General features: G+C 40.4%; 1 protein-coding gene across 34 annotated transcripts in view; it reads right to left on the minus strand.

Annotated features, from left to right (window-relative positions):
* Window positions 1-2,965: 2,965 nt before the first annotated feature.
* The window catches only part of LOC139409590 (LIM domain-binding protein 1-like), a 46,947-nt gene continuing 37,787 nt past the window's right edge, over window positions 2,966-12,125 (minus strand). For 8 of the 34 annotated variants that reach the window (XM_071155006.1, XM_071154988.1, XM_071154998.1 and 5 more), the window contains 2 exons: window positions 8,122-8,258; window positions 2,973-6,871 (listed from right to left, as the gene is read on the minus strand). In XM_071155006.1, the coding sequence (XP_071011107.1) occupies window positions 6,647-6,871; window positions 8,122-8,258 (362 nt within the window). In that variant the 3' untranslated portion in view covers window positions 2,973-6,646. Of the gene's footprint in view, window positions 6,872-8,121; window positions 8,259-12,125 lie in introns of all 34 variants that reach the window. The other 26 variants (XM_071155089.1, XM_071155102.1, XM_071155095.1 and 23 more) reach the window with 10 other exon arrangements.

Genomic DNA, 12,125 nt, shown 5'->3' on the forward strand with positions numbered 1-12,125 from the left:
GAGGGACTACCTGGACTTGGCCAATAAGAACCGCTCATTTTCTTTTACGTGCTCTAATGAACACAACCCAGGCCTTGCCTAACCCCCTCTTCCATCACTTGGTTTAATGTGCATTATGGAAAAAGTCAATCAAAAAGGTCATATTATATCAAATGTTGATATCACATATAAAAGCCTTCATTGTCAAAAGAACATGCCTCTACTGGAATATAATATCGATTTTATAGTGGCCATATAACCAGTAGCTCTGAGAGGCACTTTGCAACATGGACCAGTGCATTTGTTTTTTTAATGTAACCTATATTTAACTAAAACAATAAAACACTGTTTTAAAATAGAACATGAAAGTTTTGTTTGAACATTATGATAGTGTTGTTTAGTGTCATTTAGAGAGCATCCTTACCTGAAGATATGTGACCCTAGGTGTAGGGTGCTTCTGTATGAGTCAGAGGAGGTGAGAAGAGTAGATGACAGGACACGCTGATACACTGATCCCTTAACCAAACTTGCCACCATCTCCCACCAGCCACTGCTGACTGTGACCGATGACCCTTCAGCCTCAAAACACACAGGCCCTGGGGTTCTCTAGTTTGGGCCAAAAGACCGTCCTCTGTCCTCTCTCCTCGAGACCCGGAAACCGATAAGTGGTCGAGGAGAGTGTCAATTTCTTAGTAGGCGAACGGAAGAGTCATTCCCTCCTCGATCGCCACCTTTCACCGAGTATAGTTTTTATATCTGCCACACCTTTGAATCAGCTTTTGTTTTTGTCAGAGAAGAAAAACATGCAAACGTTCTCTAGAAAATGTCTTTCACAACTAACTTAATTTGATCACTTTACACATTTATATACCCATAGCACATTTATGCTATGCAGTCAATTTCACCATAATCTAAAGCATACACTTGGCACAGGAGAGCGTCTGCCAAAACTCACACCCCCAGACTCATCACTCATTCGTGGGAATGAGAACACAGGGACGTAACTTTCACTGGGGACAGGGGGGACGGGGGACGGGGAGGTCATGCCTGCCTGCATCCCCTCTCCAGTTTTATAATTGCCACTTTTTGTATCACATTGCAACAGTGTGCTTTAAGCCCATGCGGATGACTTCGAGTAGTCAGGTAGGCTGTTTGGAGTGTTCAGCTGGTTGGATTTAGGCTGTGGGAAGGCAAAGCTTCTGGAAAGCTGGCTGGACCAGAATGGGAGAGTTGAGCATAGCTCAGCAAGAACCTTTTGTGGCAGGGCTGAAATGCAGTGGAAATGTTTTTTGGGGGATTCAGTTCATTTGCATGGCAAAGAGGGACTTTGCAATTAATTGCAATTAATCTGATCAGTCTTCATAACATTCTGGAGTATATGCAAATTGCCATCATACAAACTGAGGCAGCAGACTGTGAAAATTAATATTTGTGTCATTCTCAAAACTTTTGGCCACAACTGCATATTTTAATTGAGACCACACGCGCACCTGATCTAGCAGGTATGGTTACTGAACTGGAAGCAGCGAGAATGATGACGACACTTGCTACATTTTGCATAGGCCTATAGGATATAGCCTACTTTTTAGGAGGACGATTTGCAGGCAGATACAAATAAATAGGTCATCAATACTTTTTGAAAATCAAAAAGGCGCAATGCTCACTCACCATAGTAGCCTCACCTACATGCGCGTTGTGCCTTTTCTTTTTCAATTATTCATTTTTTTTTATAGTACTTTGACGTTGGTTGAGCGCCCTCCCATTCTTTCCATTATCAATACGCATTTAGACACTGCAGTAAAACTAGTCTAATCATATTTAAGTTAATTTCATATTCAAGTTAACTGCTACGTGCTTCTCTGAATTTGCAGCCAACTCTATTTCAATGAGACCACACATACTAAGCCCACTTGGACTCTCACGCCCAACTAGGAGAGGTAGGCTACTGAAGTTGAAGCAGCGAATTCTGTGTGTGTACAATTTGAAAAAATGTGTGCTTCTAATACAATTGGTAGGCTAACTCATACAAAGCAGAAAGAGGACAGTTTCCAAATAATCTGTGGGACAACAAAAATATGTAATCCTGAATTCGTCTGTACTGACCGGCAGCATAAAAAATGCCATTCGCGCGCAATGATCTTTCAGGACCTGGCATCCTGTGGTAATACAGCCATCTCGTGCAGTCAGTACGCAACACTATGCTCATCATGTTAACAGGATCAGACAGCCAGAGAAGACCAGTCTACAGAGCTCAGGTGTATGTTGCAGTATATTAAATATGTTAGATATTTTGAGTTATTGACTACACTGGTGGGGGTCTGGCGTGCAGTCGGTTCGGGCTGGCTGGTCTGGCTGAAATTTGATATATTATGTCTTAATAAAAATAATCAAAGAGTTGTTCATTTGTTTGGCTATTGGTTAAAAAGGTGCAACACAATATGTATTATTGAATTACCTTTGATCTAGTTCAGTCTTATTAAATCACTTAAACATATTTAATCTCTTACCAAGCTTGATGACTGTGGGCATTTTTGCTTACTTTTTGTTCTAAATAGAGACGGCATATTGGATTGTGTAAAAATGCAGGAAATGAGCTTTAGACGGCAATAAATATATATATACACACATTATACATATATACACATTATATATATACACACACATTTGAATGCTTGGGGAAGACCCCCCCACTTAAAAACCAAAGTGGCACCCCGGTGAGGAAATGTCAGTCATAATCAATTCTACTCATTATCATCTCCCACATCACATCTGCCAAAATGTATCTTCTTATAACCAGACGTGATATTTTAGAACGGAAATAACATTCTTGGTAATTGCATTCTAGTCTTGGGCTTTCCGTGCTAACCTAACTTCCACTTGTCACATTTTCACTGTCTCCCATGAACATCAATGCAAAAAAAGTTGACTTAAACGGATTTGCCTCTGTGCTGAGAACAGACATAGCAAGTGAAGAACATCAGTCAACTACGCTCAATTGAAAGTGTCTTTATTGATACCGTTACATGAATAAATGGCAGAAACTCGGCAAAATATCATATAAACCGTATATCAAACCACGCCTATGATGCGCTAACAGGGACATGTATGGGTGCATCACACCACTCAGACGCTTCTACTTTTGACCAGCGCCAAACGTGATAGTGCCCTGTATTGGGTGTGATTTGAGACGTGCCAGTTTCTACTCAGTCAGCCTGCTGAAGGGAACATGACTGGAAAGTTAAACATTATACAGTTAAGCCTGGTGATGTCTGAATGGATTTAGAGACAGTTTGGGAGTTAGGAAAGAGAGGGTTGATCTTGCATTCTTGTGGGCTGCTAAAGCTCTGGAGACCCCTGGTGGTGAAACTATGCATCTACACCAAGTTATGTACAGAGAAATTAGAGGAATCATTCATCACTGTCAAATCAAATTTTATTTGTCACATGCTTCCTAAACAACAGGTGTAGGCTTACAGTGAAATGCTTACTCACAGGTCGTTCAACAATGCAGCGTTAAAGATTAATATATAGAGAGCGAGAAATGCATTACTCGTTCAACTTAGGTCCTGATGGATTTTACATTGATTTTATTTTTTTAAGTAGTCCTTTTTCTATAATCTTTTTTCCCCCTATGGTGATTTCTTCCTATTGACTTGACTTCCTATTGACTTCCTATCCTATTGACTTGACTGGAACGTATGGAAAAGCATGTGAAAATAATGTAATTCTCTAGTCTTTTCAGACATCTGACTGTTGATCGTGATATTGGGGTCATTTATTGAAAATGTGAGGTATAGTTGAGATGACATAGCCAGAAAAGCCTACAAAATGACATTGGGGGCAAAGGCATAGATATTGTACATGAACTTGCAAACTCATTAACCAGGTTTCCATCCAACCATTTCATGCAGATTAATTACCTGACGCATAAAATTATTGACAGGGCTGATGGAAACAGGAAATGCTGGTACAATTTTATGGTGGCATCTTTTTGTGTCTCTAAAATGAATTGTGCAATGGGGGTGAAACACCGTAATGCGCAAATATTGATATAATAACCATAATATTTTAGTAAACTTGGGAGTCACGCGATGATATGGTATATGGTTCTCCCACTACAACTCGGGAAACCATGCAGTTTAAAGTAGGCTTCAGATTAAATAAATGAACTTCATAGGGTGGTGAATGTGCAAAGTGATGAACTTGATGCTCCTTTCCACTAAATATTGAGAGTCTTATTCTGGTGAAATGATAGATATTTGGCTGCAGTTTAACCAATAATAGTTTTTGTCTACTACGTCTTCGCGCAAAGCCTTTTATGAGCAAAAAGTCAGTTTGATGGAAACATCTCTGGTAGGAAAATGCGCATATTGTTTTATGCAGATTTCAGAATATTTGCATGAAAATCTGTCGCAAAGTGGATGGAAACCTAGCTATTGGCATCAGTATCAAAATAAATAAATTGTATGTAGAACAAAAATTCATAGCCAGCTCTCATGAATGGTGGTTGTACCCTTGAATGTAATTTCCAAACAGTTTTTTTTTTTAAATGGAGAAAAAAATGTATCTTTACATTGGAGAGATGCCATAGGGTGTTGATCTAAGGAAGGATACGTAGAATAACAATTATACAGAAACTACCTTAAATATACAAGCACAAAGACACAAAAACATAAGAGGAAAAAGCGCACAAAATTATTCTTAATACAAACAACTAGCATATTCAGGGATCAATATTTAAAAGGATCTTGCAAAGTAGCTTCTTGGTTTGTAGCTTTCAAAAATAGTGATTACAAATTATTGGGAAACGCAAGCCAATACAAAATGTGTTGTTTTCTTATATCTTACAATGCCGTGCCAAAATTGTCTTCAAAAGTTTTCGTAACATATCGGAGAGAGAAAATACGTATCTGTACTGTCTGAGGTGTGGACATGAGGTACTGAGCAGATAAGTAGACAGGGAGTTAGGATGGATCTCAACAGGCACCCTATCCTCTAAATCAGCGATTCTCAACTGGTGGGTCTTGTGAGGTTTTGAATGGGTGGAATGAGTGTCTGAGTTAAAAAATAAAATACATCCTCAAGTCTGAAGTTAAACGACAAACAATTATAATTAACCTATATTTAATTTAATCTCAACTATTTGTCTTAAAACCACAGTATTTTCAATATAGAGTTATTAGCAGCACTATTTAGCAGATTGGGTTGATTTTGTCATCTCAAACAAGTGAGTTTAACATTCTTCAAGAATAGGGGCAAAATTGAAACATTTAGGTGGGACTGCAGTTCCCTTGTCATATAATTGATACATTTACTATCAATATAGCATTGAAAATAGTATGCATTTTGGCAACAACAAACAACGCAATGCAAATACTGGACCGCGACAGACCTGGTTCAAATTGGGTCCCCAGGACAAACCAGTTGAGAACCACTGCTCTATATAGTGCACCACTTTTGACCATAGCCCTATGGGTCATTGTCAAAAGTAGTTCACAGGGAATATGGTGCCATTTAAGGTGCAGGCTTTGACATTAAAAGAGGTGGCTTTTCCCTTCAGATCCGAATTACTGGGATTCGTTATAATGTCATTACCATGTCTGACACTGACAGGCAACATACTGTATCAGGCATAGACAATTCAATATTACATAGATGTAGTATCTTAATGACAATAATACAAATGATCTAACAGTAATATTTATACAGTTACATACCGTAGATTCTCCTCTCCAGTCACAGGTTTCTGATGCTTTACAATTTCTTTATATAAGCCATAATAAAAAGAACAAAATACACCATCAATTCATAAGAAATATAGATTGACGATAGTGGAAAACAGTAAAGAATATTCTGGGGTGCATTTTTGTTTCATTTATTTGTTTGCTCATCTGTTTCATTTTTAGAAATTGATATAAAAATAAAAAATTTAAATCAAACTAAAAACATAGAAAATTAAAACCCACTTCTGTATGGCCTGGTGCTCTGGTCCAGGTGGGGAAGTAGGACCTCTCTCCAGTACCTCAGAGTGTCTGCGTGTGTGTGTGTGCGTGCGTGCGAGCGAGTTGTGTGTGTGTGTGTGTGTGTGTGTGTGTGTGTGTTGCATGCGTGTTGTGTTGTGTGTTTTAGGTTTAGCGTAGCGGTTCTCAACTCCGGTCCTCAAGCTCCGGCAGTGTACAGGTTTTTGTTCCAACCAGGTCCTACAAAACAAATAATTTAGTTTTTAAAAACTGAACGTTGGATTTATGCTGTAGTGCACACAATACGTTTTACTCTGCTAAAATCTAAGAGATAATAAATAAAGTATTCCTTCCCTGTGAGGTGAGCACAACAGAAATAGAGGTACGCTGTCAAGGCAACACACCCAGAGACCCGAGGTTGGAACAAGAACCCGCCAATATGTCCGCCAGCAAAATGGCCAACATGGCTAGCACTGATCATAGACGGCCGAACCCAGCTCTGACTCAAACACTCTGACCAGTAAGCACAGGCTCCCTCCCTCACACACACAAACAGAACAGAGTCAGGCCTAGCACTGATGAGCAAGGGGAAGAGGGCCGGGGTTGAGCACCACTGAGCATGTGCGAGAGAGAGCGTGAGTGGGATTCATTTTGCAGGTAGATGAGTAGCGTATCTGGGTGGTGAGTTAGGGTTTATGGTTGTGGCTCTACTGTGCGTCATTCTTGCTGTCCTGGCTGCTGGGCGTCTTGTTGTTCCAGGGGGAGTGTGCGCCCCCCAGAGCAGGGGAGCCACCAAAACTGTCCTCATCCTCCAGGCCCCCTGCTCCGTTGGCCGTGTCGAACTGGCCGTTCTCCAGCCGCGTGATCAGACGTTCATCTTCGTCTCCGAACTCCCCTCCCATCAGTGTGGGCTCGCCCACCATCATCACGTCCTAGAGGGGGACAGCAAGGGCCGGAACATTATCCCCATAACCACGGGGGAGAACCGAGCATGGACGATCCCAAAGGACTTCGAAAATGGGATGGATGGGGCTGGGACTACCGTGGTTACATGTAATGGTGGATTTTAGGCTAGATGAAACTTATGATTAATATTTTACGTAACTTTAGGTCCTTGAAGGCCTAAAATGATATGGACATTTTAAAATGAAGCCTTTCAGTACCTATGAAAATAAGGATAACTCATGTTTCAGTGTGTGTCCATCAATGCTCACCCCACTCACAACCAGACATAGCTCTGAGTTTCAGGCATACAGCCCAAATATTCAACACCATCTACAGCAGGACCAATGCCAGCCTCTGTTCCAGGGATTTGGGTAGTATTGCCCTTCCCCCATTGGTCAGAGGTGGGCAGCCCTGATCCTCGAGTGCTGCATCATGGGGTTTTTCATTCCACCTCGGGTCTCATTGGCTCACTTAACCAACCAATAGCACCTAAGCTGTCTGTGAATTCTACGTTTTGATAAAACTAGCTACTACCGCTGTGCCTAAGTTTGTAGGACAATAAAGCAGATTGAGCGGATTGCCTCACCTGCTCCAAGTAGAAGTTACCCCTAACCACAGACCTAGAATCAGATTGGTGCATCTTCACTCCTAACTAACATTTAGAGGGTTGATATAGTATCTGATTCAGGACCAGTGGTAATGTCTACCTCCTGTATGTGTGTGACCCGTAGGCCAGAGGACCAGGGACTGCCCAACACTGGCTCACGTCAGACAGGGAGTCATTGGCATCATAAACCTAATACACTTCCACCATTCCCCATAGCCTATTTCCCCAATCTGATCCTAAACCCAAAAGGCCCAAAAGGACCTCCACCCTTCTTCCTCTCAACCCCATATCCTGCCTTCTCCTATAGACTACAAACCTGTCTTAAAACTAATTTCCTTATCATACCAGCCCCATATTTCCTGCCCCCACACCCGCCCTATTCTTTTCTGACCTGTCCTATCACTCCCATCTGACCAGAAATGTCTACCCCTATATTACCTGTCCCAACCCCCCCCCAGCCTTTATTTGGGAGTCAAATAAAGGCGGTGCACAATTGGCCCAGCGTCGTCCGGGTTTGGCCAGCGTAGGCCGTCATTGTAAATAAGAATTTGTTCTTAACTGGCTTGCCTAGTTAAATAAAAGGTTAAATTAAAAACAAACAAAAACAATATGTAAAGATGGGATGCTTACAGGTACCTGTGTGGAGAGAGGGAAGTTGTTTGCAGGACTCTTCTTCTTGCTGTTGTTTCCTCCACCAGCACTCATGTTGCTTCCACCAGACATCTTCCTTTTCCTCCGCTTGTTGGGCGCTTGTCTGGCTGGCTCAGCTGGAAAGAAATAGGAGGAGAAGTGTAACAGATCTGCAGCGTGTGAGTGTGTGGCTTGTATTACTATCTTCGTGGGTACCGGAATCCCAAAAGTCCCCACAAGGATAGAAAAACAAGGAAAAATTGCCCTTATTGGGACATCATTCCCCAAGGCTATTTTTTAGCTTACAATTAGGGTGGGGGAAAATAAGATTGAATGAAAATAAATTTTAGGTCCCCACAAGGATAGTTAAACATATGTTGTGTGTGTGTGTGAGAGAGAGAATCCAATTCATCTGTGCACTACGCTAAAGGTTTCAATTCTCAAGTAAGGTTGTGTGGTTTACCCAACATTAGGGATGGGCATGAGTAATCGAGGACTCGAACGGTCGTCAAAGCTCAATCTTTAACCAGAAATTAAAAAAACATTGTAAAACTATTTGGTGGAATGTCATTTGTGGCTGCCCAAACAGGCAAGTAAAACGTTTTTTTATTGTCTCTTGAAAACAAATGTTAATTTCCTTTGACTCTAGTTTTCTATTTGTACAGTCGTGGACAAAAGTTTTGAGAATGACACAAATATTAATTTTCACAAAGTTTGCTGCTTCAGTGTCTTTAGACATTTTTGTCAGATGTTACTATGGAATACTGAAGTATAATTACAAGCATTTCATAAGTGTCAAGGGCTTTTGACAATTACATGAAGTTGATGCAAAGAGTCAATATTTGCAGTGGTGACCCTTCTTTTTCAAGACCTCTGTAATCCGCCCTTGCATGCTGTCAATTAACTTCTGGGCCACATCCTGACTGATGGCAGCCCATTCTTGCATAATCAATTCTTGGAGTTTGTCAGAATGTGTGTGTTTTTGTTTGTCCACCCACCTCTTGAGGACTGACCACAAGTTCTCAATGGGATTAAGGTCTGTGGAGTTTCCTGGCCATGGACCCAAAATATTGATGTTTTGTTCCCCAAGCCAATTAGTTATCACTTTTGCCTTATGGCAAGGTGCTCCATCATGCTGGAAAATGTATTGTTCATCACCAAACTGTTCCTGGTTGGTTGGGAGAAGTTGCTCTCGGAGGATGTGTTGGTACCATTCTTTATTCATGGCTGTGGTCTTAGGCAAAATTGTGAGTGAGCCCACTCTCTTGGCTGAAAAGCAAAAGTTCCCTGTATTTTTTGGGGGCACTGAGCAAATTTCAAGTCTGCTGAGTGCAAAATTCTGTGCAATTGGAACGTGTTCACTGTGAACAGTGAAGCTGTACCCGCTTTAAGTTACAGTTTTAACTAGAGGTCGACCGATTAATCGGAATGGCCGGTTAATTAGGGCCGATTTCAAGTTTTCATAACAATCGGAAATCTGTATTTTTGGACACCGATTTGGCCGATTTTCTTTACACCTTTATTTATTTAACTAGGCAAGTCAGTTAAGAACACATTCTTATTTTCAATGACGGCCTAGGAATAGTAGGTTAACTGCCTGTTCAGGGGCTGAACGACAGATTTTTACCTTGTCAGCTCTGGGATTCAATCGTGCAACCTTACAGTTAACTAGTCCAACGCTCTAACCACCTGCCTGTCATTGCACTCCACGATTAGCCTGCCTGTTATGCAGTAAGAAGCCAAGGTAAGTTGCTAGCTAGCATTAAACTTATAAAAAACAATCAATCATAATCCCTAGTTAACTACACATGGTTGATGATATTACTAGTTTATCTAGCGTGTCCTGCGTTGCATATAATCGATGCAACGCAGGGGGATGATTTAACAAAAGGCGCATTTGCGGAAAAAAGCACAATCGTTGGACAACTGTACCTAACCATAAACACCAATGCCTTCAATACACAGACGTATATATTTTTAAACCTGCATATTTAGCTAAAAGAAATCCAAGTTAGCAGGCAATATTAACCAGGTGAAATTGTGTCACTTCTCTTGCGTTCATTGCACGCAGAGTCAGGGTATATGCAACAGTTTGAGCCGCCTGGCACATTGCAAACTAATTTGCCAGAATTTTACGTAATTATGACATGACATTGAAGGTTGTACAATGTAACAGGAATATTTAGACTTAGGGATGCCACCCGTTAGATAAAATACCGAACAGTTCCGTAATTCACTGAAATAAACGTTTTGTTTTCTAAATGATCGTTTCCGGATTCTACCATATTAATGACCAAAGGCTCGTATTTCTGTGTGTTATGTTATAATTAAGTCTATGATTTGATATTTGATAGAGCAGTCTGTCTGAGTGATGGTAGGCAGCAGCAGGCTGGTAAGCATTCATTTAAACAGCACTTTCGTGCATTTTGCCAGCAGCTCTTCCCTGTGCTTCAAGCATTGCGCTGTTTATGACTTCAAGCCTATCAACTCCCGAGATTAGGCTGGTGTAACCGATGTGAAATGGATAGATTTTTAGTAGGGTGTGCGCTAATAGCGTTTCAAACGTCACTCGCTCTGAGACTTGGAGTAGTTGTTCCCCTTGCTCTGCATGGGTAACGCTGCTTCGAGGGTAACGCTGCTTCGAGGGTGGCTGTTGTCGATATGTTCCTGGTTCGAGCCCAGGTAGGGGCGAGGAGAGGAACGGAAGCTATACTGTTACACTGGCAATACTAAAGTGCCTATAAGAACATCCAATAGTCAAAGGTATATGAAATACAAATGTTAGAGAGAGAAATAGTCCTATAAGTACTATAACTAGAACATAAAACCCCTTTCCTTGGAATATTGAAGTCTGATTGCTTTTCTGATTTGTAACCAAGTTACCTGATGCTAGGTGTACTTATTGTTTTGTCGAGCAATCGATACACTTACATAAACGCTTGTATTGCTTTCGCTGTCAAGCATAATTTCAAAATCTGAGACGACAGGTGGATTAACAAAAGGCTACGCTGTGTTTTCCTATATTGCACTTGTGATTTCATGAATATTTTCTAGTAATATTATTTGCTATTATGCTATTCAGCGTTGTTGATGACAATTCTCCCGGATCCGCGATGGTGGTTCTAAGAGGTTAAAGGAACCACCAGCTTTCATATGGTCTTATGTTCTGAGCAAGGAGCTTAAACTTTAGCTTTTTTACATGGCACATATTGCACTTTTACTTTCTTCTCCAACACTTTGTTTTTGCATTATTTAAACCAAATTGAACACGTTTCATTATTTATTTGAGGCTAAATAGATTTTTATTGATGTATTATATTAAGTTAAAATAAGTGTTCATTCAGTATTGTTGTAATTGTCATTATTACAAATAAATAAAAACAATTTATTTATTTATTATTATTAAAATTATTATTATTTCTTATTTTTATTTAAATCGTCTGATTAATCGGTATCGTCTTTTTTTTGGTCCTCCAATAATCGGTAACGGCTTTGAAAAATCATGATCGGTCGACCTCTAGTTTTAACAGTGGCCAAGTAGGCTACTGTGGCTATTTGATCCAAATGTAGGCCTACCATCAAAAACAATGGGGAAAATGCATCCAATAACATTTTAACAACTGTTCTATCATTCAGCCAACAGTAGAAGCCAAATGCGTTGTGCTCAATGTAGGTCTACATTCCATGACTTTTGAAAAAAAAAACATGTAGGGTTTGACAACCTGTTTATCCATTTGTACTTCAGACAAGGTGACTGAAATGTGTTGTTTGATGCAAAATACAATTCATTATTACAGAGAATCAGACAAATTATGCTACCCACAGATCCATGTGGCATTGGTTCATTTGGTTGGTTATGGCACACCAGTCTGTGTAGAGTATGGGCCTGAGTCGTGCCCGTCAATGCAATAGAATCCAACTCCAATGCTCTCTGACTACAAGAAAATCTCTTGGATAGTTAGTTTTGTTTTGGTATGATGCATTGAAAGTGACTAATATTGCGT

This window comes from Oncorhynchus clarkii, chromosome 1 (assembly GCF_045791955.1).
Source record: "Oncorhynchus clarkii lewisi isolate Uvic-CL-2024 chromosome 1, UVic_Ocla_1.0, whole genome shotgun sequence".
Lineage (NCBI taxonomy): Eukaryota > Metazoa > Chordata > Actinopteri > Salmoniformes > Salmonidae > Oncorhynchus > Oncorhynchus clarkii.